We start from the raw sequence: 21,647 nt of genomic DNA, 5'->3' as shown, positions 1-21,647 counted from the left end.
GAGCGTTGAATGTGTTTACCTTAACGTATAATACAAAAATAACAGCCTTGTTTTGGCGCCATGAACTGATGCAGTCAGTACTGATTGAATAAATTCAGCGCATCTGATGCAAATGTTATATTTATGGCTGAGCAGTAACCAGCATGTTGGTTATTTTTACTTTTGGTGTCTTTAGTCAAAGACTGGTGACAATAGAAGTGCTAACAGCTCTCATAGACTATCACTGATTTAAGATATTTTTCCTCAGATTCAGACACGACACTGAAAGCGAGCCCGGTCTGGTTCTAGTTGGAAACGAGTGGGATTTGTCAAATGTAGTTATAGTGTTGATTACTGCTAATAACATGTTGATAAAGGCATTTGTTTGATGTATAGAAACACTGAAGGAATACAATCACGAGTAGAGACTCTCATACTATTCGTGAATCTGATTAAACGTGAAACTCTCTAACGTGCAAATAGACAAGTTTACTAATGCTGGACACTAAACTCAGCACATCTCCAGAAAATTTGACTTTCCGAGATAAAATGGCAGTTTTTTTTATGTTTGCCTTTTCTGATTTGGATCACAGAAACAACAGTTTCCAATTACAAATCAAACATGACATTATACACAAACCAGTTGCTGGTTAAAGAACTAGAAGCAGACAGTGCGTGCACAAAACTTTCATTGGTGTGAGTAAATGTGGGTGCTGCATGGATGGACTGTTGCTTAGGTAAGTCAAAGGATGCGGCTTTGGATCAAAGTCAAAGCCAGGAAGCATCATGCAAACTCTACAGGTAGCATAATTTGTTGTCATTCTTGGCACCACAGATACTTCATCCAAGAGCACCAAAGTAATTGAGTTTTCTTGGCTGTGTGGACTAAGGCTCCCCTACCTGGCTAACTGAAAGAGGGCTACAGCGTCTTATCCTCATTTGTAAGAAAGATGAGCTTCGTTGAGTGGAAATATTCATTGTTGTCTATTTTAAACAGCGATACTTTTATCGGCATTTTTACAAACAGCATCTTGAGTCACAACTCAGCTATAATACTTGGTATGTCTTTATAAAAATGTGCCTTTCAAGACTGGCTGCTTTTCAACTCCTCACCCACTTCTTTTTATCTAACCTTCTTCAGAAGCAATACTTTTCAGAAGAATTGCTTCTGAAGATGGTTAGCTCTTCAATGAGTCACTTATCTCGGACATCAAAAAGACTCTTCTGTTGGATTACAATCCATCTCTTCATCGATCTCTCAAAAAGACAAATGTGTAACAGCTGTGCCGTCTGGCGTAGCAGCATGGCAGAGGCAGATATTGTCATATTTACACAAGTAACTCTTTTTTTTTAAAAAAGTTTTAGGGGTAGTTTTACTATACCTTACTTTTGAGTTTTACTTGAGTAATATTTCTGACGTCTCTAACCATGGAAAGCAACTTTTAATTACATTTGTTCTTGAATGAAGCCCAAGCTTGTTTTACCTAAAAATGCACCAGACACACACCTATACTTTATGTTTAAGTGAGACATCTTCATCATTTAAAGCTATTTTCCTCCTCCTGCGCCTAATGTGCCATTTGGATATCAAGTGAATATACGTAAACTATTTATTTTATTACCAGAGGTACCTCAACACATGTTCATTACATCTAAGTTGAAAAAATTGATTTGGAAACCATTTATTCCGCCTGAATTTGTTATTATTATTTGATGTATTTGTACTTTTTTACTAGTCCTACTTCAGTTTTACTTTTACTTGAGTGAAGATATGTTCAAATAGCGCAACTTTTGAGTGCGCTGCCCACCTTACTTTAGAATGGGAGACGGGTAAACATGCCCTCCCGCCATAACTGTATTTAATCACATTTAAGAAGCTACTCACCGATAGAAAGGGACACCAAAGCATGTGAAAACACAGAGTAAGTTTCTATCAGATCCTCAGCCATCTGTGGATGTCGGAAAAAGCTGAAACGACAAAAAAGGTTCCAATAAGCGCAATTTAAAGCTGAAACCGAGAGAACTTTGGGAAACCAAATATTTCTGTGCCATGCATGTATAAAATTCCTTCTGCACCACGTCAGTCTCTACAAGTGGAACAACGGGAATAGCTGGAGCCGCAAATCTGATTTTGCGACTACATGCATGGCAGAGATGCGAAACTATTGCGAGATTTAAACGCTACTTGACAAACTTACCAAAGCACAGCCCAGATCGCCGTGATGAAGCTGTGCACGAACGAGGTGGAGATATTTCTCCATTTCCACACATTCCTGCTGGCTGACTCCGGGATGTGAAGCCTGCCGATCCCCGCGTTCACCAGCTTGAACAGGGCCACCGAGCTCCCGGTGGTTAAAATCACAGAGCTGAGCTCCATGGCTGAGATGCTGGTAGATGTTGCGTGGGTGATGATTCAACAGGCCACGACAGTCCACGGTAGGTGAGGGCGGCGTGAGCCAAACACAGATCCACGGGCAAGCAGACTGACGACACAGAGAGATATCTTGGAGACCCGGAGCCGAGGAGATCACGTTCACATGCCGCTTGTTGCCCACCATTCACTGGTCTCTGGGAATATAAGGCGGGGGGTTGCAGAAATCCCACGGTTGTCGTGAAAAGAGAAAACGTGGAGGAGTGGGTGAGATAAAATGATCCCCCGCTGATGGCACCATCAGCTGGTGTTCCTCTGAAGAAGCGCTCCCTGCTCGCAGGTAGAACCGGTGAATGTAGGTGTGAAGCCGTGTTGACAGTTGTGAAACCGCCCTTTTGTAACAACTCTCCCCCCTTCAGCTTGTGTAACTTTTTGACATCAACAGAAACCAAGCGGCGGCCACGCCCCGCCCTACTATGAAGGGGCGTGGCTACGGGCGCGTTTCACATGTTGTGATGCGTTCACTTACAGTGGGAAACAACAAAAAATCAATTACACAAGCTCAACCGGGTTGAAAAAAATAAAATCAATTTTTAGTTTCACCAAACCCCGTAGTTGACAGGCACACTGTAGTTTTTCAAGTCGGCAAAATTATTGTTCAAAATAAGAAAAATAATGTGATACCTCTTCTTCCAGCCTTAAATGGCTGTTCTTTTACTTATTTTCTTTGGTCACCATGTGTCATGCTTTCTGCTTTGGTTACATGACAACATTTGTCCTTGAACTGTGAGAAAATGGGTCCACATTGCCTCTTATCTGACATCATCTTTATCAGCTAAAATGGTTTTATACATAACATGTAACCTACATGAGAGGTTACCTAATATCTTTCTACTTCTAATACTGTTCATTAAAATATTTAAATAGCAAAGTGATTAGAAGTTGATGGAATTTATTTTGGTCTGTTACATTTTTCCAATACGCAACATTTGCTGTTTATATTTGTGGATTATGGTTACAATACCCATTTAGTAACCATTTGGATACATTTTGCATTTCAAAGCATAGCTCTTTAGTGAAGTCTTTAGAATATTTTATAATCAGCACCTTAGGCCAGTGAATCGTGTAACATAACTGATGTTTTTAAGCAAACCAATAATATGTTTTTCATTAATTCACAGACACAATATATATTTATTTATGCGCTGTCTGTGATTTCAAATGATCAACATCATCAGGTCTGAGGCTATTTAGAAACCATCAACATAACCAAACAAAATCAAATTAATGGGGAAGCAAACGAAAGGGTGCAATGATGAAGTTGTTACAATAAATATAAAAAAGTAACATACCAAAATCAGACATGATCCATCAATAACTAAACATTTAAAAATAATTTTATGAAACTCTAAAAGGATAATGATGTCCAAAAACAGAAATAGAGTAATACTACTACTACTACTACTAATAATAATAATAATAATAATAATAATAATAATAATAATAATAATAATAGGATCAGTGTTTGATTATTTTTGAATAAAAAGTTGGTTTATCATATCATGAAGAACCAGAAAAAGTTAGGAAAGACTTTCTACTAGAAGGTGTAATTTTCATACAGCTCTTAAACGCAACCAACCTCGTGTATTTCAGGCTCAGTGGAATCATGTGAAAATTAGGCATTTATGTGACTCTAAACCACCCAGGACAAACACTGTGCTGTGTTTTATGACTACAGTTCATTATACACCTGGACTGATTGACTGAAGGCTGAAACTCGGAGATGTTTCACTGCGTCTTCCTTCGGCGCCCTTTTCATTCAATAAAGCGCCTTCCAGCGGACATGAATGATAGATGTAGTTTTTGGAGATATTGCGACACCTTTTGGCCAAGAAAAGCGAAGCATTGCAACAGGTTATTATTATTATAACTTGATTATATATATATTTATATTAGATTTTTGTATGTCATCTTTTGAAGTAGCCATAATTTTCTTGCGTCCGTGTCTTGCATTCTGCTTGTATTGTATTATTATTATTATTATTATTATTATTATTATTATTATTATTATTATTATTATTATTATTAAGTAATTATCTCTCATCCATAGTTGTGACAGATTTAAAATATGTAGGTGTTTCATATTGTCTTAATATTGTCAGAAAACAGTGTTAGCGCATGCGTGTTAGACAATACAATATAGCGTCATTCCCTCCTGTGTCTGTCTGCTCCATATCAAAGCCGTCGTACGATCATAGGAAAAGAGCGTTTAGATCGGTGAGGGAGGTGTTACTGTAAGAGATTGACATGCAATTTTAAATGATTATTGATAACGCAACATAAATATAATTTACTGGAAAAGAAACGTTTGTGTAGTACGTTTTTAAAATAGACCCCTCCTGATCTTAAACCAAAAAAAAGGAATGAAGTCCTCTTTGATTGGGTGAAAGTTAGTTTCAATATGAAATATTTCATAAACAATTTCATGTTGGAGTACTCCAAGTATTCATCTCCAACCAGTCAGACTTTAATTGAAATATGCGTGTTATTAATTCTAACGTTGTTGGCATCGCAACGACTCGGCCGTTGCCAGGGAAACATCTCCCAGAGACGCTGTTCAAACATCGTCTCCTCCGACGCCATTTTCGCCGACCCTTGAATGGTGCGCAGTCCGTGCTGTTGCGGGAGGAACTCTTGGGTTGTTTCTGCTGAGCGTCATGCGGGCTGGTTTCTCAAAAAAGGTCACATAGGCGGGCAGGAAACCACTTTGTAGGAGCGGCTGCTTCAATTCTGACCGCTGTCTGGTGAAACAACTCGGGTGAGCATAGTCCTAATGCAGGTAAATGTCTGCGACAGCTGTAGCGCTGTGCTTGTTTTAATTTGTGAACGGAATATCACAAGCAAGTTCTCATTTTGGTAATTGCTTGGAAACGGCGCGATAACTTTGATAATAATTTTGAGCCAAATTGTCTGTCAAGCCTAGTGAAGAATATTAGTTGCAGCTTTTACACTCAGATTTCAGGTATTAACATTGACTTACTGTTAGTATTATAGGTTTTATCAACTGCTCAATTTTTTCTTTTTATTTGTTACTTATTAAAATGCGTCCAACTGGCTTCAATAAGTTTTTGGTAATTCTCAATTTACTACATGTCGTCACTATGTTAAAATAAGTTTGAGATGCTACAAGGTGAATGAAATGGGTTGAAGCGCGTAAATGTACAGCAGATATAATAACAGGGAAAACATGGAATAAATCTATCATGAGCAGTAACATATTTTATTTGTTGTTAATTTGAAGAACATAAAGTAGACACTGCTGTACAGTTGTAAGCATGAACTCATTGAAACAAACGCTTTTTTTATTTGCTGCATGTTTCCTACAAGTGTGTATAAAGGTCCTCCATAAATCATCTGTATCACTGCTGCGGCAATAGGAGAGTTTGCTTAATAATTTGCATGACTGAGCGCGTTTCATCCAGGCTATGTATGTATAAGTGCCACCAGGGGCGGATCTACTGGGGTAACATGAGCCTTGCCACCCCTGCTGTCATTAATAATTATGTGCAACTGCTGTAACCATGGCTGTGTTTTCATTTCGACATGTAGGAGTGGATATGAACCAAGGAGTGGGGCAAAGTGAAAGGCAGGAGGACCTGACCATACTGGTTTGTCAGGAGTCTGATCTGCATGATGGACAGTAAGTAACAACTTACCATTCACTAAAGGATAAAGATCAGATTTTAGACCAGATTATGTAGTTCAACGACAAAAGAAAAATGTCTCAACTGTCCTTTTCTTTTGCATATTTTGTGTTTTTGCAGGATGAAGGCGGTAACTGTGGAGGACCAGAAGGTGCTGTTGGTCCGTACCAAGGGTCAGTACAGCGCAGTTGGAGGCAGGTGTACCCACTACAATGCCCCACTCATTATGGGTAAATCAGTTCATTTCTAGACTATTGTTAGTATTTTCAGTCTGCACAAAATGTGACCAAATTGTGATTATTAACCTCCCAGGAACGCTGGTTGGAGACAGAGTGAGGTGTCCTATTCATGGAGCCTGCTTCAACGTGAAAACGGGAGACATCGAGGACTATCCAGGCCTGGACTGTCTGCCAACATACAAGGTAGAACAATGTTAAAACAACATTTAATTGCAAAATAAATTCCTATAAATAAAAAAAAAAAATATATATATATATATATATATATATATATATATATATATATATATATATATATATATATATATATATATATGTAAGAGCCAGTTTTTAAAAAATGTTGTTTTTTTTACTGTGGCTTGCTGGAGTCCCAAAAGCCTCAATAATGACTTTGTTATAATTTTCAGAAAGATGGATTTCAGTTAATCCATCCATTTGTTCTTGAATTTTTTTTAGATCAGGACATGTTTTTTGTTTTTTTTAAAGATCATTTAGCCTACTTTGTATAGTCAGACAGGCTCTATTTAAGCGTTTTGTTTAATGTATAAACAGCAATCAGGCCAGAGCATGTATAGTAAAATTGAATAAGAAAAAAAAAGAAAATCCGTGTCGGTCTACATAGAACTGTATCGATAGTTAATGCTGCTTCCCATCTCTCTAAAAACAGTTCCTCTATTTGCAGGTGTTGTGGTAAACATGGTATTTTAAAACATGAATTGGCTCTTTCATTCAAATTATTTGTTTATGTTAATTTGACAGGTGAAGGTCCAAGACGGCAATGTTTATGTTTCTGTTGACAAAAAGGTAAGCCACATAAGTGACAGGAATCTCAAATGTACAATGTCATTTTATTTAGTGTTAAATCATTTATAATTTGTTGCTCTCAGTCTTTGAAGTTGACCAAGAGGATGAAAGAGATGTGCACTGTTAAGCCCGACGTCAAACACATCATTCTGCTTGTGGGAGGAGGTAAGTCTGGTCAACTGTTCCTAAATTAGCAACCAATATGCAGACAGCTTTAAAAGTTTGGAACATGTCACATCTCGAGCACAAATTTGATATATTTCAGGCCCTGCCTCGCTGGTATGTGCCGAGACGCTTCGTCAGAACTGCTACCAGGGTCGCATCATCATTGTTACCAAAGATAGCCTCCCTCCGTTTGACAAACCCAAGCTAAGCAAAGTGAGAAACTTCATCCAATAGCTCCCTTGAACTTAATGTCACTGTCACTTTAAGAAAAAATGCATTTTCTCTTTGTTTTCGTTGTCTCAAGGCTATGAATGTGGAGAGCAGCAGCATCCTCCTGCGGCAGCATGACTTCTATCAACAACACGGGATAGAAATGTGGATGGGGAAAGAGGTGAGAGCCAGAACCGACCAGCTACAAATGCATGTGACTTGCTGTCATGTTGGATTGAGCTGTTTTTACTCCCTCCGTGTTGCAGGTGGTCTCTGTGAACTCGACTGATAAAATAGTGCAGATGAGCGACGGCACCTCGCAGCGTTATGATCAGCTCCTCATCTCAACAGGCTGCAGGTGAGTCTCGCATCCTGAAAGCTAATTCTTGGTGCTCTCCAAAAAAAAAAAAAAATCGGAAAATGAACATGAATTAGAATATTTTTAATGTCTGCAGAGCGTGCCCTCTCCAGTGTCCTGGATCAGATTTGAAGGGAGTGCATCTGCTGCAGAGTTATGCAGACGCCAAAGAGATTCACGCATCATCTCTCGGCAAGAGAGCTGTTGTAATCGGAGCGTCCTTTATAGGTTGTTATTGTGACTTTAACCACTAGTTTAATCAGTTTTTGATGATAACTTTTCTCATATGTATGCAGGTGTCCTACACAGTAAATATGCAGACGACTGGATTGTTTTTTGTTTGTAAAACAGGCATGGAGGCAGCTTCCTACCTGTCGGACAAAGCTGCCAGCGTGGCTCTGGTGGGTCCCACCAAGTATCCTTTTGAGAAGTCTCTGGGGCCGGAGATTGGCAAGATGACCATGGAGGTGAAGAGGAGCTGAAAACTCATCTTATCTGCTAAATGCTTTCTTTCTTTTTATGTTTTTTTACATTTTTATTCATCTCATCAGCTTTACTTTTGTTGTTGTTCTCTTACTGTAAGATGTTGGAGGAAAAAAAAGTGAAGTTTGTCATGAACAACAAAGTGACAGAGATCAGAGGAGAGAATGGAAAGGTAATTCAGTTTTTATTGTTTGCCCAGCTCTAAACACTCCTGTAGAGTTTTTTTTTTTTTTACACTTATTGGTTCCCATGACAAAGATTTGTAAAAACCTTTGAAATAAATTCTTTTAATTTGGGGGCATTCATTCAGGACTTTTCAACAGTGATAAGAAAGGTAGTACATAATTACCAACTTTGAACTATGACAAACAGAATTTAATCAACACTAGTGCAGAATAAGTTAGACTAAAGTCCAGTTTCAGCTGCCTGTTGCCATTCAACCAACCCAAATACAACATCAGTCTTTCTAATTTCAGACCAGGAGTTTGTTCCCTGACTTTCCCATTAATTACCCTTTTTATGATGCATTCAGGTTAAACTGGCAACTAAGGCTCCACTGACCAGTTTGTGAAATTCTGATAAGATTGAACTATCATAGTATTTTAACTCTGATCTCTACTGAAAAACACACACGGACACATATCTTTTTTTCTATTTCTACGATTGTTATGTTGCAAAAACGTACAGAAGTGTGAATTTAAAGCCAAGATATGTACAGAGCCATCATTTCTATGTACCTTTTTACCCCTATGTTGTTCACTTCTTCAGTAAAGATTGTAATGACTCAGTAGAAACAGAAAGTCCCCTACTAAATTCTTGCATAACCTCTGAAATGTATTTTATGTTTTATTGTCCATTGCCTTTTTTTAGGTGAAGGAGGTGGTGCTGGCTGATGGTACTGTCTTGGAAGCTGATGTGGTAGTTGCAGGAATTGGTAATTATTTTTATTTTATTGCATAACCTTGTCATAATAAATGTATTTATTTAAAAAGGGAAGAGCAATGAGTTTAATTATTAACCTCTTTCATTTTGTGTTCCAGGTGCAATTCCCAATTCAGACTTCCTAACAGGAAGTAACGTGGCAGTGGATTCAAGAAAAGCAGTTATTGTTGACAAGGTAACATTCAAAATACAGGAGAGAACTGAGATCTTTGTGATGGAAAAATAGATTTTTTTTTTAAATCAAGAATTAAAAATATATATATATATACGCTGAAAAACAGAAACTTTCCTAAATCTAGTCTCAAAAAAAGAGCTCGTCACAGCCTACTTATAGAAGAACCCTTGCGTGATTCAGTTTCACGGAAACATTATTTTCTAGCTGGAACCTAAAGTTGTTGAGCTAGATTTGTCTTTGTAATGCAATGGTTAAGGCAAACAGACAAACTAACCTAGGCATCACTTACATGAACAAAAACATCATAAAAGTGGGGAAAAGTAGACAAATATGTTTTGCCAGAGAGTTAAATGTTGATTATCTATGGAACAGGTCAAATTATGGTGCAGAAGACTAGCTCTAAGTTGACAGCACCCAGTAATAATTTTACTTTACATGAAAGCAGTTCAGTTTTTATTTTTGACCTTCAGAGGTTGACTGTGGTGAAGGCGACACCTTGGACTCATTATCTGCTCCATCTATTCTCTTAGTTCATGAGGACCAATGTAGCAGATGTCTTCAGCGCTGGAGACGTCGCCTCCTTCCCTCTGACCATTCGTGGGGACCAGCAGGTCAATATCGGTCACTGGCAGATGTCCCACGCTCACGGTTAAGCGCTTTAATATATATAAAATATTTTCCTGTCCGTCATCTTTTTAAGCTATGTTTTTATTGCACATGTTTTTACTCTGTCACAAACTCTTGGTTTTGTTTCTACCACCAGGAAGAGTTGCAGCTCTGAACATGCTGAATAAACCAACAACAATTGAGTCAGTTCCTTTTTTCTGGTCTGCATTGGCTGGAAAGAGCATCAGATACGCAGGTAGAGTATTTAACACAAAGTCTCAAAAACCTTTTTTAGTTCACAATAAGCTGAATTTAATCTAAATTTCACTTTTATTTGATCTTTTCAGGTTATGGTGAGGGTTACACAGAAATCATAATTAAAGGCAAACTGGAAGAACGGAAATTTGTGGCCTTATACATAAAGTGAGCAGTTGTTGAGTGACTCTTTGTGCAGTTGGGGATAAATCTGCTCTGGTCCTGTTGACGTTTCTCCTGTTCGTGTATCTGACAGGGACGAGGTGGTGGTTGCTGCTGCCAGCATGGCGTTCGAGCCCGCCGTGTCTCGTGTTGCAGACCTGCTGGATCAAGGCAGAGCCATAACAAAGACTCAGGCTCAGTGAGTCACAGTTTGCATCTATACAAACTAGAATTCACGCTACGCAGTAAACATGGAGCTCTCCTCAAAATAGGTTGAAAGCTTTGAAATGAAATATTTTATTGCAGAGGTAGAATTTTACATCAGAAAAATTAGGAACAACTCCAACTTTTTTTAAAAATAGCTATTCAGATAATATTCAGATGAAATAGTTTTTGACTAAATCAGTAATGGCACACTTAGCAGGGACTCTTCACTAGGCAGGGACGTTGACGTAATGACAACTAATGCATCAATACAGATATTTTTGACTAGATAAGTTGTTTGGACACCACCCGCTTAAGCTGTAGTAGTTTGAGAAAACAAAGGAAATATTTAACTTTAAAAGAGAAGAAGACAGGTTAAATTTATTTGGGATATTGTTAAATCTTAATGGTAACGGACTATTTTTGACATGTTTAAATAGCTTAAAGTCTGTATAAAAATGATATTGATATTCAGGTTATTGACATTAATGTTCTGTGTAATAACTGCCTTGCTGATGTTTGCAGATCTGAAGACCTGAGCTGGCTGGGGATGTAACTGGTTGTCATCAGGAGCAATCGATGATGTTGTCTCCATCTCTTTTTTTTCTGTCTTTCTCTACATTGCCTACATTGATCTGTCCATTTACAGCCGCAGTCGTGGCGGTAAACTAATCAAATTGTTGTTCTTTTCTTATTATGTCGTGCTGTTACCATAGCAGCAGCAAAATCTTTAATGTGGTTATTGATCTTGTAGACTGAATGATTTAATTTCCCTATAATCACCATAGAATAGAATAGAATAGAATAGAATATACTTTATTGATCCCCAAGAGGAAATTGTGTTTTTGTTGAAAGCTACTCCATCTCAGGTAATAAATACAAAGTTTGTAATACATATATATATATCTAAGAGTGATCATTTCAAAATGACTAGATATAAATAAATAAATAACAAGCAATCACATGCAATATATTAATCAATAAATAACCTATAAATGAGCACAGAAAGAATTTGAATCAACTAGCACAGACGTGGGCATTGTAAAGCCTGATGGCAACAGGCAGAAATGACTTCCTGTGGTGCACTTTGGCAAAATGAGGGCAATAGGGTAGCAACAGTCTCTGTGTGTTTCACTGTTAAATTGTCTGTGTGGTGTTTGACATCTTCACTGTGTGATATGCTTTGTTTGACTAACTAAGTGCAATTAAACTGGTTTCAGTTTATCAGGATGCATCAGAGGCTCATTAAGGTGATTTTAAGTGTGATTCTAAAAAACACACAGTTATTATTTTAGCTTGATCTGATTATGTTGTTCAGTTAAGTCTTTGGTGCTGGTCATTTTCTACCTTTAAAAATCAAAAATAGATATGTATCTCTATCTATGGTGATTATTTTTGCCATATGTAGCCTAAAAATATGTAGCCTAAATTTTTACTGACTGCCCAGTTGGCATTTACATAAGCAGCTCCTTATCAGGATGTTTACTGAAAACAAAATGAAGGTTGTGACATTTTTCTGCTTCTAATAAAAAAGTACTTGATACCAAATCAGTTTTTTCTCCTCTAGTCATTTCTCAGATAGATAGATAGATGGATACCTCACTGGGGTTATCTACAATATTACCATTTGAGGAGAGTCTATTTATGTTATTTTTATTCTGTTTTTGTTTTTCTAGTTTAAGAAAGTAGCTGGAATTCTGCTCACCCTCCCTAACCATTTCGCTCTCGATCGAACAAATGCACCTTTAGCTTTATTTATGTATAATTGATCTAGTTTTAGTTGGAATCATAGAAGTTCTGCTCCTATTATTACAACTATCTAGTTGTATTAATAGGAGCAGAACTCCTAGATCACAGATAGGTGATCTATCTGAATCACAGATCACCTATCTGTGATTCAGATGGGTTTTCTGGCAAAATGGACGATTGAGCACTGAGCAGTAAGGTTCGTTATTAAAGTATTTTCCTCTACTTGTCATTCCTTTTTTTGTTTAGAACCAAATTCTAGCTCAAATTTGAAAAGTTCCCACTGTTTTTGATAATTACCTTCATTTTGTGTTACACTGAGAGGTGTGGTGAGGAAGGAAAACAAAAAATCAGCAAACTTAACTGTACATCAAAGCCGGTTTATTAGGCCTCCAGCGTCATAGCACAGTTCAAAATGGCGCCTTCTCAATTTACCCCCAGCCAATCAAACTAGTATTATTTTAAACCAGTATTACTTTAACTTCAAAGAACCTTTCAACAATACCATCAATCAAATTATTCAGTGTTTGAAATAACTTTGTTTTGTCTCATGCTTGAGTAACCATAAGTGTTTCCCAACAGAAAAAACTGGTGACAGTAACAGAAAACTATCTACATATAATGACCATTAGAGTCCGATTGAGTAAGAATGACCTTCTCATTAAATTTGTGCTTAACCCTTGTATTATGTTGAGAAAAAAAATACATTTGTTATGTTGCGGGTCATTTTGACCTGCATTGTGTAAATCAACACAAAACAGACAGGAAATTAATTTAACCCAATAATAACTTTATCTTAGATTATGCAAACATTTAGAAGACATGAGAAGAATAAACAAACTAATTTCAATACTATATTAAGCAACTTCTGATTTGAATTATTCCTCTTTCACTAACACTTTTTCTTTAACCATTTAACTTGCCTGGTTTTTTTTGGGTTTTCAATGTTTGACATTTTCAGTATTCCCCGCATGATGGACAGAATGTCACGGTGTGCTTTCTGCAGATGCACTTCTTGCATCTCACACAAGAGGTACTTGTCTTACTGTCATCTCGGGAGGGACAGACTTGACATCTTTTGCGTTTTTTTGCACATTTATCCAAAGGATCCATTGTGGGTTGATCAGATGCCCTGACCTGGACATTTGCAATGACAGCTGCAGCAGCTGGAGATCGAGCTGGCCTGGCCCGGTTCTGGATCTTGGGAGTGACGAGTGCTTTGCCTAGTTCTTCCAGGAACATTCGATGTCGGTACAATTTGCTGGCATTCCAGTGCTGGTTGATCTCAGTCCACAGCACATAGGCATTATAAGCAGACACGTCCACAATGTTGTAGAAAACCACCAACGGCCAACGGGTAGACTTGCGCTGGCAGCTATATGTTGCTGTGACTTTGTCAAGATTGTCAACTCCTTCTTTGGTGGAGTTGTAATCCAGGATCATTTGCGGCTTCATGTCCTCTCTTGTGCTTAGAGATGCATCTTTGTGCATTGTGCTCATCACAAGAACGTTCTTGTTTCTCTTTGGGCAGTAAGAAACAAGTGTTGTATTCTCTGTGAAAGTAAATTTTGAGGAATGCAGAGGTCTTCCTTGCATCTTCAGAATCTCACAGGGGAGTTCCGGTTTATTTTTTCGGACTGTTCCCAACATAGTCAGCTTCCTCTTCTGAAGTTCAACTCCAAGCCGATAGGATGTAAAGAAGTTGTCACATGTAATGTTATGACCTTGCAGCCCTTCAGCCATCTCCAGTACCACGCTCATTCCCTGATTCTTCTCAGGTGGTCCTCCAAGTGGCTTCCCAGTGTATACTTGCATGTTCCATGCATAACTGGATTTTGCATCGCAGGCTGCCCATATTTTGATGCCATATTTCGCAGGCTTTTTTGGCACATACTGTCGAAAAGGACAGCGTCCTCTGAATGGAATGAGGCGCTCACCAACAGTAACATGTGGGCCAGGATTATACAATAATGGCAGAATTTTGACCCATTTATCCCAGACATCTCTGATCGCTGCAAGTTTATCCTTCTCACGTCGACCAGCTCTGGTGGCACGGTTGTCAAATCGGATCACACGAGAGATCATGTGAAATGTCTCCAAAGACATTGTTGCTCGGAAGATTGGTCTTCCATACTCTTCGCTCCATAAACTTGCAGTTGCTTCACCCTTTGACCTGTATACTCCAGCTAATACCAGGATTCCAATGTAAGCATGCAAGTCAGATGGATCCAGTGGCTTCCATTTTTCTTGAAAGACACGCCTCCCCTCCAAGTTGGTCATGTCGAGGATTATCTTCTCTATGGGTGGGGATATGAAGAGCTGAAAGGCTGATTCAATATCATCAACTCTTGTCAAAGCAAATCTTGTAGGACCAGGGGTCATTTTGATGGCATTAGAAGATGACAATCTAGCTTGGGTTTGGTGTGGTGATGTTGACCATTTTATTTGACCATCTTTAGATGTCAATGTCCCCTCTGTGGATGCCGATTTTTGCGTTTCTTGGTTTTCATTTGATGATGGGACACCTGCAGACCCGTCCTCTGAATCCTCATCGTCGTGGGAAAACTGACAACCTGGATCATCAATGACATAGTCCTCTGGCTCTGAAGCATCCTCAGTCTCTGAAATCTCTTCCTCTACATCACTATCCCAGTTCATAAGCTGTGATAAAGCTTCTTCGGCTAAAAATCGTGCGAGGCTCATTTTTGGTCTATTTCTCAAAGAAAGGGCATGGAAATAGTGTACAGGACAGTGGAGAGAAAGTTCCTCTTTCACACACACCTGGTGCTGAACGGCTCTTCAGAAGTAATCAAAATAAAGTAAACCAAAAAGACATTTCTAAATTTAAAGGATAACCAGGCGCTTTGATCAACACAAAAATTGAAATCCGGTCAAATTGACCATAAACATAATACAAGAGTTAGAGCTGAATGGCTGTTTCCATGGGACATCCATGAGTCCTCGCCCCATTGCGATTTCCAGAAGTTGTAATCTTCATTACTCGAATGCGATTCCTGAACCAGGCAAAAGTCTGCATCAAAGTTCGTTTTTTTTTTGTGTGTGTGTGTGTAAAGAAAAACTGCCTTTCGTTTTGTAATGTCTCTTAAGCCTCGAGCGTTAACTGAAATACATTTTAAAGTATAGAAATGCTTAACAGGAAAAATGGGGGGAAAAAAAGTGAGAACAGTGACTTAACTCCTCTTTAACTTGGATGAAACGTAACGTAGCGATTCTCCCTTTAAAAGTGGGCGAACAACATATCCGTTAGAATATTTCTTTGTTTCCAACAAATGCTCTCCCTCCGACGAAATGGGCCATCTTTCTCTCCCCCTTGCCTTTTGGGTGATGGGCCACAGCCGGTTTCTTTTGTCGCGATTCTCCGGGTTCAGGTCTTGCATCAAGTTTCCTCTGCGTCAAGTAGGTCCGTTATGCCCACCGGCTATGGCAGACAACCCACAGCTCTCTGTCTGCTGCTGTAAAATAAATTAAATATCAGCTCAAAGGGAACGGCTCTGCCCGCTGGTGCCGCGGTGTGTTCTCCCTGGACCTTTCACGGGTGGGAGTGTCAAAAAAAACAACAAAAAAAAAAACCCAGCGGAGGAGATTGAGACGAGGCGCTTCGTTCTTTGCGACGACCGCAGGTGTTTTCCAAAAAGCTCTCCTAGGAAAAAACGCAGGGTTTTTGCTCATGGTTCTCGTTCGGTAAGCTCACCAGCTCTCCGCCACAGCCCGTCTTGTTTTCTCATTACAGCCAGACTCGATGCTCGACAAAAAAAAAAAAACACTCCTACTGCTTCCACTCCAGCTCAACCCCACAGGAAACCAGTTTGTAAGAGCGGCTGCTTCAACTCTGACCGCTGTGTGGCGAAACTAGCGTGGTCTTAATGCGCTGCAGTCTGTCTGTGGCACTGTGCTTGTCCTAATTTATGTACGGAATATCATAAGCAAGTCCTCATGTTGGTAATTGCTAGGAAACAGTATTAGTTACACTCAGATTTCAGGTATTAACATTGATTTACTGTTAGTATTATAGGTTTTATGAACTGCTCAAGATTGTGCGCTTGATTTTCTTTTCGTTGCTTATTGTGGAGAAGTAAAAATGTAATCAAGTATATTCACGCTTTGAGTGAGTTTTGCATATTTCGAATATTGTAGTCACACATTTTGAATGTCAAATATAATGCTTCATATTGCTAAATTGTGTATTCTCGTTATAGTTTGAAATGTTCCAGCTAAGGATAAGATGAATAACCCTGTTTGCATACCACGGTTAGATAAGGAGTGCAGAACAGGGTGCAGCAGGTCAGAATGTTCTACCAGCAGAAGTAAAAGGTGAAACATCTAAGAAAGCACAACTCCTTAGATGGTTAGCAGCCAAGAGTGGAGTGTTTTATGTAGAGGATTTGACGGGTATAGCTTGTGTGTATGGGAATAGTTGGAGGGGTTCGCTATGTCTCGGGCGCCAGGATGAGAGATAAAAATATGAAGTCCTCACTCTGACACTCAGACACGACTTCCTCCTGCAGGGACTCATTGCTGTCCATGTTGGTGGGTGAGTTGTGTCTCCATTTGGCCAAATGCATTGATTTAATAAATATCTTGTGAGTGGTTTTACATTCTGGTTTGTGGCTCATTTTTGTGTCTAACCTGAAATATCTAAGACCCGGGCAGAGAGACGTATTTTTGAAGAAATGGTTGTTTCTGTCTCTCAACATTATCCATCATTAAAATGCGTCCAATTGGCTTCAAGAAGTCGTTTTTGGTAGTTCTCAAATTACTACATGTCGTCACTATGTTAAAATAAGTTTGTGATGCTACAAATGAAATGGATTGAAGCACGTAAATGCACAGCAGATACAATAACAAGCAAAACATGGAATAAATCTATCATATCAGACTTAAAGGGGGTACATCTGCAAAGAGTTATGCAGACGCCAAAGAGATTCACGCATCATCTCTCAGCAAGAGAGTTGGTGTAATCAGAGCCTCCATTCATAGGTTATTATTGAGACTTTAACCACAATATGAAGATAACTTTTCTCATATGTAAGCAGGTGTCCTACACAGTAAATATGCAGACGACTGGATTGTTTTTCGTTTGTAAAACAGGCATGGAGGCAGCTTCCTACCTATATATACAGTATATATACCTAAGAGTGATAATTTCAAAATGACTAGATATAAATAAATAAATAAATAACAAGCAATCACATGCAATATATTAATCGATAAATAACCTATAAATGAGCACAGAATTTTTTTTTTTTTATCAACTAGCACAGACGTGGGCATTGTAAAGCCTGATGGCAACCGGCAGAAATGACTTCCTGTGGTGCACTTTGGCAAAATGAGGGCAATAGGGAAGCAACAGTCTCTGTGTGTTTCACTGTTAAATTGTCTGTGTGGTGTTTGACATCTTCACTGTGTGATATGCTTTGTTTGACTAATTAAGTGCAATTAAACTGGTTTCAGTTTATCAGGATGCATCAGAGGCTCATTAAGGTGATTTTAAGTGTGATTTTTAAGTGTGATTTTGCTGGTTATTTTCTACTTTTAAAAATCAAAAATAGATATGCATCTCTCTCTATGGTGATTATTTTTGTCATATGTAGCCTAAAATATGTAGCCTAAATTTTCACTGACTGCCCAGCTGGCATTTACATAAGCAGCTCCTTATCAGGATGTTTACTGAAAACAAAATGAAGGTTGTGACATTTTTCTGCTTCCAATAAAAAAATACCTGATACCAAATCTGTTTTTTCTCCTCTAGTCATTTCAGACAGACAGCACAAAATCTCAACCTGTAGCTGTACTCCAGTTCTGCATTAAAGATGTGTTACAATAAAAACCAAATATTAACATTAGAGCCAAGGCCGTAGTGAATGAATGAAAAATATTCACTATATGTTCAGGTTTTAAAAACAACTTGTAACATTTTAAGTATTACTATGCCTTTATTAATTCTTCATAGCTGTCAGACCTAATCTTCTCTTCACAGTATCGCTCTGATCACTCACTGTTACAAAATCTATTACAATTTATGAATGTTATTTAGTTTAGTTTTCCCCATCTATGCAATGTATTAATGTGGCGTTTTGTAGCCAGTTAGCAAACTCAAACCCAACTAAATATAATTCCTTCATTCATTCCTTCACAGACATTAGTACTTGTTGGCACAAATAAAATTACATGAATTGTTAAAATAAAATTAAATGTGTGTAGTATTTTCTTATCAGCAGGTTGCAGCTGCCTGTATGTTTTATCTGGATGTTTTGGAGCACTGCTTCATAGAGGACCCCCATCGGTCAGCCAGCAGAAATGGGTTGAGGTGACAGCACTGAAAAGGATAATTAATAACTGTGGTCACATTATTATGCAGCCCATAGGATAATATTTCTGCTTTTTTTGTCCCATTAAGAGCTTAAAATCATAAAACACCTTTTATGAATACAGAATACAATTTTTGAAATACGGCCCGACAACGATGATGGTTTATCTTTCTTACGTCGTGGGCTAAAATTCCACTACAATGCTGTTAAGACATAAAATGGATAGTAAAAATAATGATATACATTTAGACAACAAAGTCTAAAACACGTTTTCTTGATGCACTGTGGACCTAGAATGATAGATTTACAGCATTTGACCAAAACAAACTCATACTCTGAGTTACCTGTGGTGTTGGCTCAGAATCAGACTTATGTTCATCCAACATCCTGACTGTAAAATCCGAAGAGAATCTGGAAACCTGGATAATTGCTGCCATCTCTGCGTCTACCTCCACTTCCACATCTTTCTGCACAGAAAAAAAACAAAACAAACAAACCGTGGTTATTAATGCAGAATCTGGTACTTATTTTTGTTTTGTGAGACTAATTAATATCTTGTTAATAAATGTCTGAGTAAATATCGATAAGACAGCTTTTTTCTTTTGGCCTCCTCACCTTGAAACAGTGCGAGGAATCAAAGTCCAGCTGATCTGGGAAGTCGGGAATGGTTCCCTTGTAGATCACAGCAGCACCTGACCTCCCTGGTTGCTGCGGCAACTTAAAGAGCCGGTAGGTCCCTGAAGCATACTTGATGTCACCTGAAAAACGAAGAGCTTAGAGGAGTTTCGGTGCTGCCTAAAGTTTCCTGTTACTACCTGCTTTTTCCTTGAGTTGGATGTTGTGGACCTCGATATGGCTTGCTGAGACCAGACGTGGAGTGCTGAAGCCCACGCTGTGGGCCAGCGAGATGAGATCTTTCCAGAACAGAGAGCCACCCATCCCCTCACCTGCAACAGCAGATGAATGTGATTCTAACCAGTGGAGTTTTGCATGCGACAATTCACTTTGGTTCCTCTGAAGTGTTGTAACTTTACCCCACAGAACTGGATCCTGCTTCATGTGGTCTGGAACGACACTGCTGGCATACATGTCACTGAAGTACAGCTCCCCTCCGTCCTGTTAAAAAAGGAGGAAGAGTCAGAAATATAAAGCAGAGTCAAGTTGTACACATTAACACAGTAAGTCTTTAAACTAACCTTCAGAACATCGTAGGCTTGTTGTAGCACTGCTCTTTTATCAGGACAGAGACAAATCACACAGTTGGAGCTAAAAAAAAAGAAAGAGATTATCCTCTGTTATCAATCAGATCACTTTAACTGGCTAAAAGGATCAAAGCTAAACTCTTAACCTACATCAAAATGTCCATCGAATCTCTCTGTATCCCTGCTTCACAGAGCTTTTCCATGTATCCCTGGATAAATGAGACATTGGGCTCCTCGTAGCCGAACTTCTTTTGATGATACTCGACGAATTGGCGGGATGCCGCGATCTACAGAAACTCGGCCGAATCAGCTGCAAAGAAAGTACAGGGAGGAGGTGCGACGGGCTCAGATGAGTGCATCTTACCAGCTGCTCAGTCATATCGATGCCCGTCACGTGTCCACTCGGCCCAACAAGTTTGCTGAATGCAAAACAATCTCGTCCCGATCCACTACCAAGGTCCAGAACTCTGCAGCCCTCAAGCTTCGCTGGAAACGGAAGGCCGCATCCGAAGAATCTGGAAAAGTGCATCAGTAATCGCATTATAGAGTGCCTTATTTATATTCCCTGGTCTTTTCCACATGCTCCCTTCAAAATTATAAATATCATTGTATTTTATTGGGATTTTTTGTGAGAGACCAGTAAAAGGTAATGCATAAAGGCGAAGTAGAATTAAGAGAGTAGCTTTCAAACCTTTCACACAAATGACAAAATCTGAAAAGTCTGTTGTCAATACTTTGTTGAACTGCCTGTTGCTGCAATTACACTTGGAAGTTCTTTGGGATTTCTCGTTTTATATAATAAAGCTCAAGGCCTATCCTGATACAGAATGTTCCCATAAAAATGCATTGTCATCATTACTTGGATTTAAGCAGGAGTACCTTTTGATGACGTCAGGGTGAATCAGACTTAGGGCTTCAGTTAAACTCCTTGGCAGGGTGCTGCAGGCCAAACTGCAGGAAGTAGCACTAGTTTGCAAGTCACAGGAAGACTCCAGGCGACAGCCATAGTATTTCTGAATAGGTACATAATTTTTAATACATCAATTATTTTAAACATCCTATTGGTTGCAATTTTTATGCAAATGAAGCTAAAGTTGAGTTAAAGTTACAGATAAACAGGTTTATTTATTGTTTGATTTAATTTAGCTTCAAATGATCACAACCAAATAAATGACATTAGTAAAATGAATGTAAAAATCGTTAAATTAAATTTAGGATAGCTTTATGTACCATAAAAATTTCTGTATACCCTATATATAATTTGCAGATTCACAAAGTAAAACTGTCAAAGAAAACAAACCCTCTACTGTAATAAGAAGCAAACGGCAACAAGCAGCTATTATGTAACGTCCACAAAACATTTGGAAAACTGTTCAATGAAATGAGGACAAAGCTGCTCGGAGTCTGATCCACAATAAACACTAAGGTACCTTCAGATTTTCCCGCACGTCGTCACTTTTCAACATTCTGGTTTAAAAACACAATCGCAAACTTCCAGAAAAAAGCAGCACTGGGCAATTAAACCTCAAAACATTGAGGTCAGAACAGCTCCTTTTCCGCCTTCCCTTTTCAGAATAAAAGCTCCAACACACGTAATTTTCTTATAAAATATTGTAAAAGAAAAAAAAAAATACTGGGTTATGAGGATTCCATAGATGTAAGTAAAAAAAACCCATTTTGATTAAGAGCACTTTAAAGGCTTTTTGTAATATC

General features: G+C 38.6%; 3 protein-coding genes and 1 long non-coding RNA gene across 6 annotated transcripts in view; 2 read left to right on the top strand and 2 right to left on the bottom strand.

The window, feature by feature from the left end:
• tlcd2 (TLC domain containing 2) overlaps nt 1-2,817 on the bottom strand; it is a 28,270-nt gene extending 25,453 nt beyond the window's left edge. Inside the window, exons 1-2 of the mRNA XM_032545990.1 lie at nt 2,178-2,817; nt 1,865-1,947 (exon numbers count right to left, since the gene is read on the bottom strand). Coding sequence (XP_032401881.1) covers nt 1,865-1,947; nt 2,178-2,356 — 262 coding nt within the window. The 5' untranslated portion in view covers nt 2,357-2,817. The remainder of the gene's footprint in view (nt 1-1,864; nt 1,948-2,177) is intronic.
• On the top strand, nt 490-1,328 carry LOC116708165 (uncharacterized). The gene is made up of 2 exons (XR_004336617.1): nt 490-780; nt 815-1,328. It is a non-coding gene; the product is annotated as an uncharacterized LOC116708165 (long non-coding RNA).
• Nucleotides 2,818-4,988: 2,171 nt separating the features above from the next.
• aifm4 (apoptosis inducing factor mitochondria associated 4) lies at nt 4,989-11,549 on the top strand. Of its 2 annotated transcripts, none has more exons than XM_032545969.1 (19): nt 4,989-5,189; nt 5,960-6,050; nt 6,175-6,284; nt 6,367-6,476; nt 7,053-7,097; nt 7,181-7,262; nt 7,363-7,475; nt 7,567-7,653; nt 7,739-7,830; nt 7,928-8,058; nt 8,182-8,297; nt 8,414-8,485; nt 9,184-9,247; nt 9,354-9,430; nt 9,961-10,078; nt 10,194-10,292; nt 10,384-10,459; nt 10,548-10,652; nt 11,183-11,549. In XM_032545969.1, the coding sequence occupies exons 2-19, from the start codon at nt 5,968-5,970 to the stop codon at nt 11,211-11,213; spliced, it is 1,611 nt and encodes a 536-aa protein (XP_032401860.1). In that variant the 5' UTR covers nt 4,989-5,189; nt 5,960-5,967; the 3' UTR covers nt 11,214-11,549. The 2 variants fall into 2 exon arrangements, with proteins under 2 accessions (XP_032401860.1, XP_032401859.1); XM_032545968.1 differs by having other exon boundaries at nt 4,990-5,168.
• Nucleotides 11,550-15,462: 3,913 nt separating this feature from the next.
• Nucleotides 15,463-21,511, bottom strand: LOC116708155 (arsenite methyltransferase). Of its 2 annotated transcripts, none has more exons than XM_032545982.1 (10): nt 21,365-21,510; nt 20,814-20,947; nt 20,299-20,449; nt 20,085-20,221; nt 19,929-19,998; nt 19,767-19,848; nt 19,548-19,679; nt 19,348-19,490; nt 19,077-19,199; nt 15,463-18,740 (listed from the first exon to the last, which is right to left on the bottom strand). In XM_032545982.1, the coding sequence occupies exons 1-10, from the start codon at nt 21,398-21,400 to the stop codon at nt 18,663-18,665; spliced, it is 1,086 nt and encodes a 361-aa protein (XP_032401873.1). In that variant the 5' UTR covers nt 21,401-21,510; the 3' UTR covers nt 15,463-18,662. The 2 variants fall into 2 exon arrangements, with proteins under 2 accessions (XP_032401873.1, XP_032401872.1); XM_032545981.1 differs by lacking the exon at nt 15,463-18,740 and adding an exon at nt 18,762-18,935 and having other exon boundaries at nt 21,365-21,511.
• Nucleotides 21,512-21,647: the final 136 nt, after the last annotated feature.

Source organism: Xiphophorus hellerii, chromosome 18 (genome assembly GCF_003331165.1).
Source record: "Xiphophorus hellerii strain 12219 chromosome 18, Xiphophorus_hellerii-4.1, whole genome shotgun sequence".
Classification (NCBI taxonomy): domain Eukaryota; kingdom Metazoa; phylum Chordata; class Actinopteri; order Cyprinodontiformes; family Poeciliidae; genus Xiphophorus; species Xiphophorus hellerii.
Note: the sequence above shows the minus strand (reverse complement) of the source record. Positions and strands in the feature narration are given on the sequence as shown.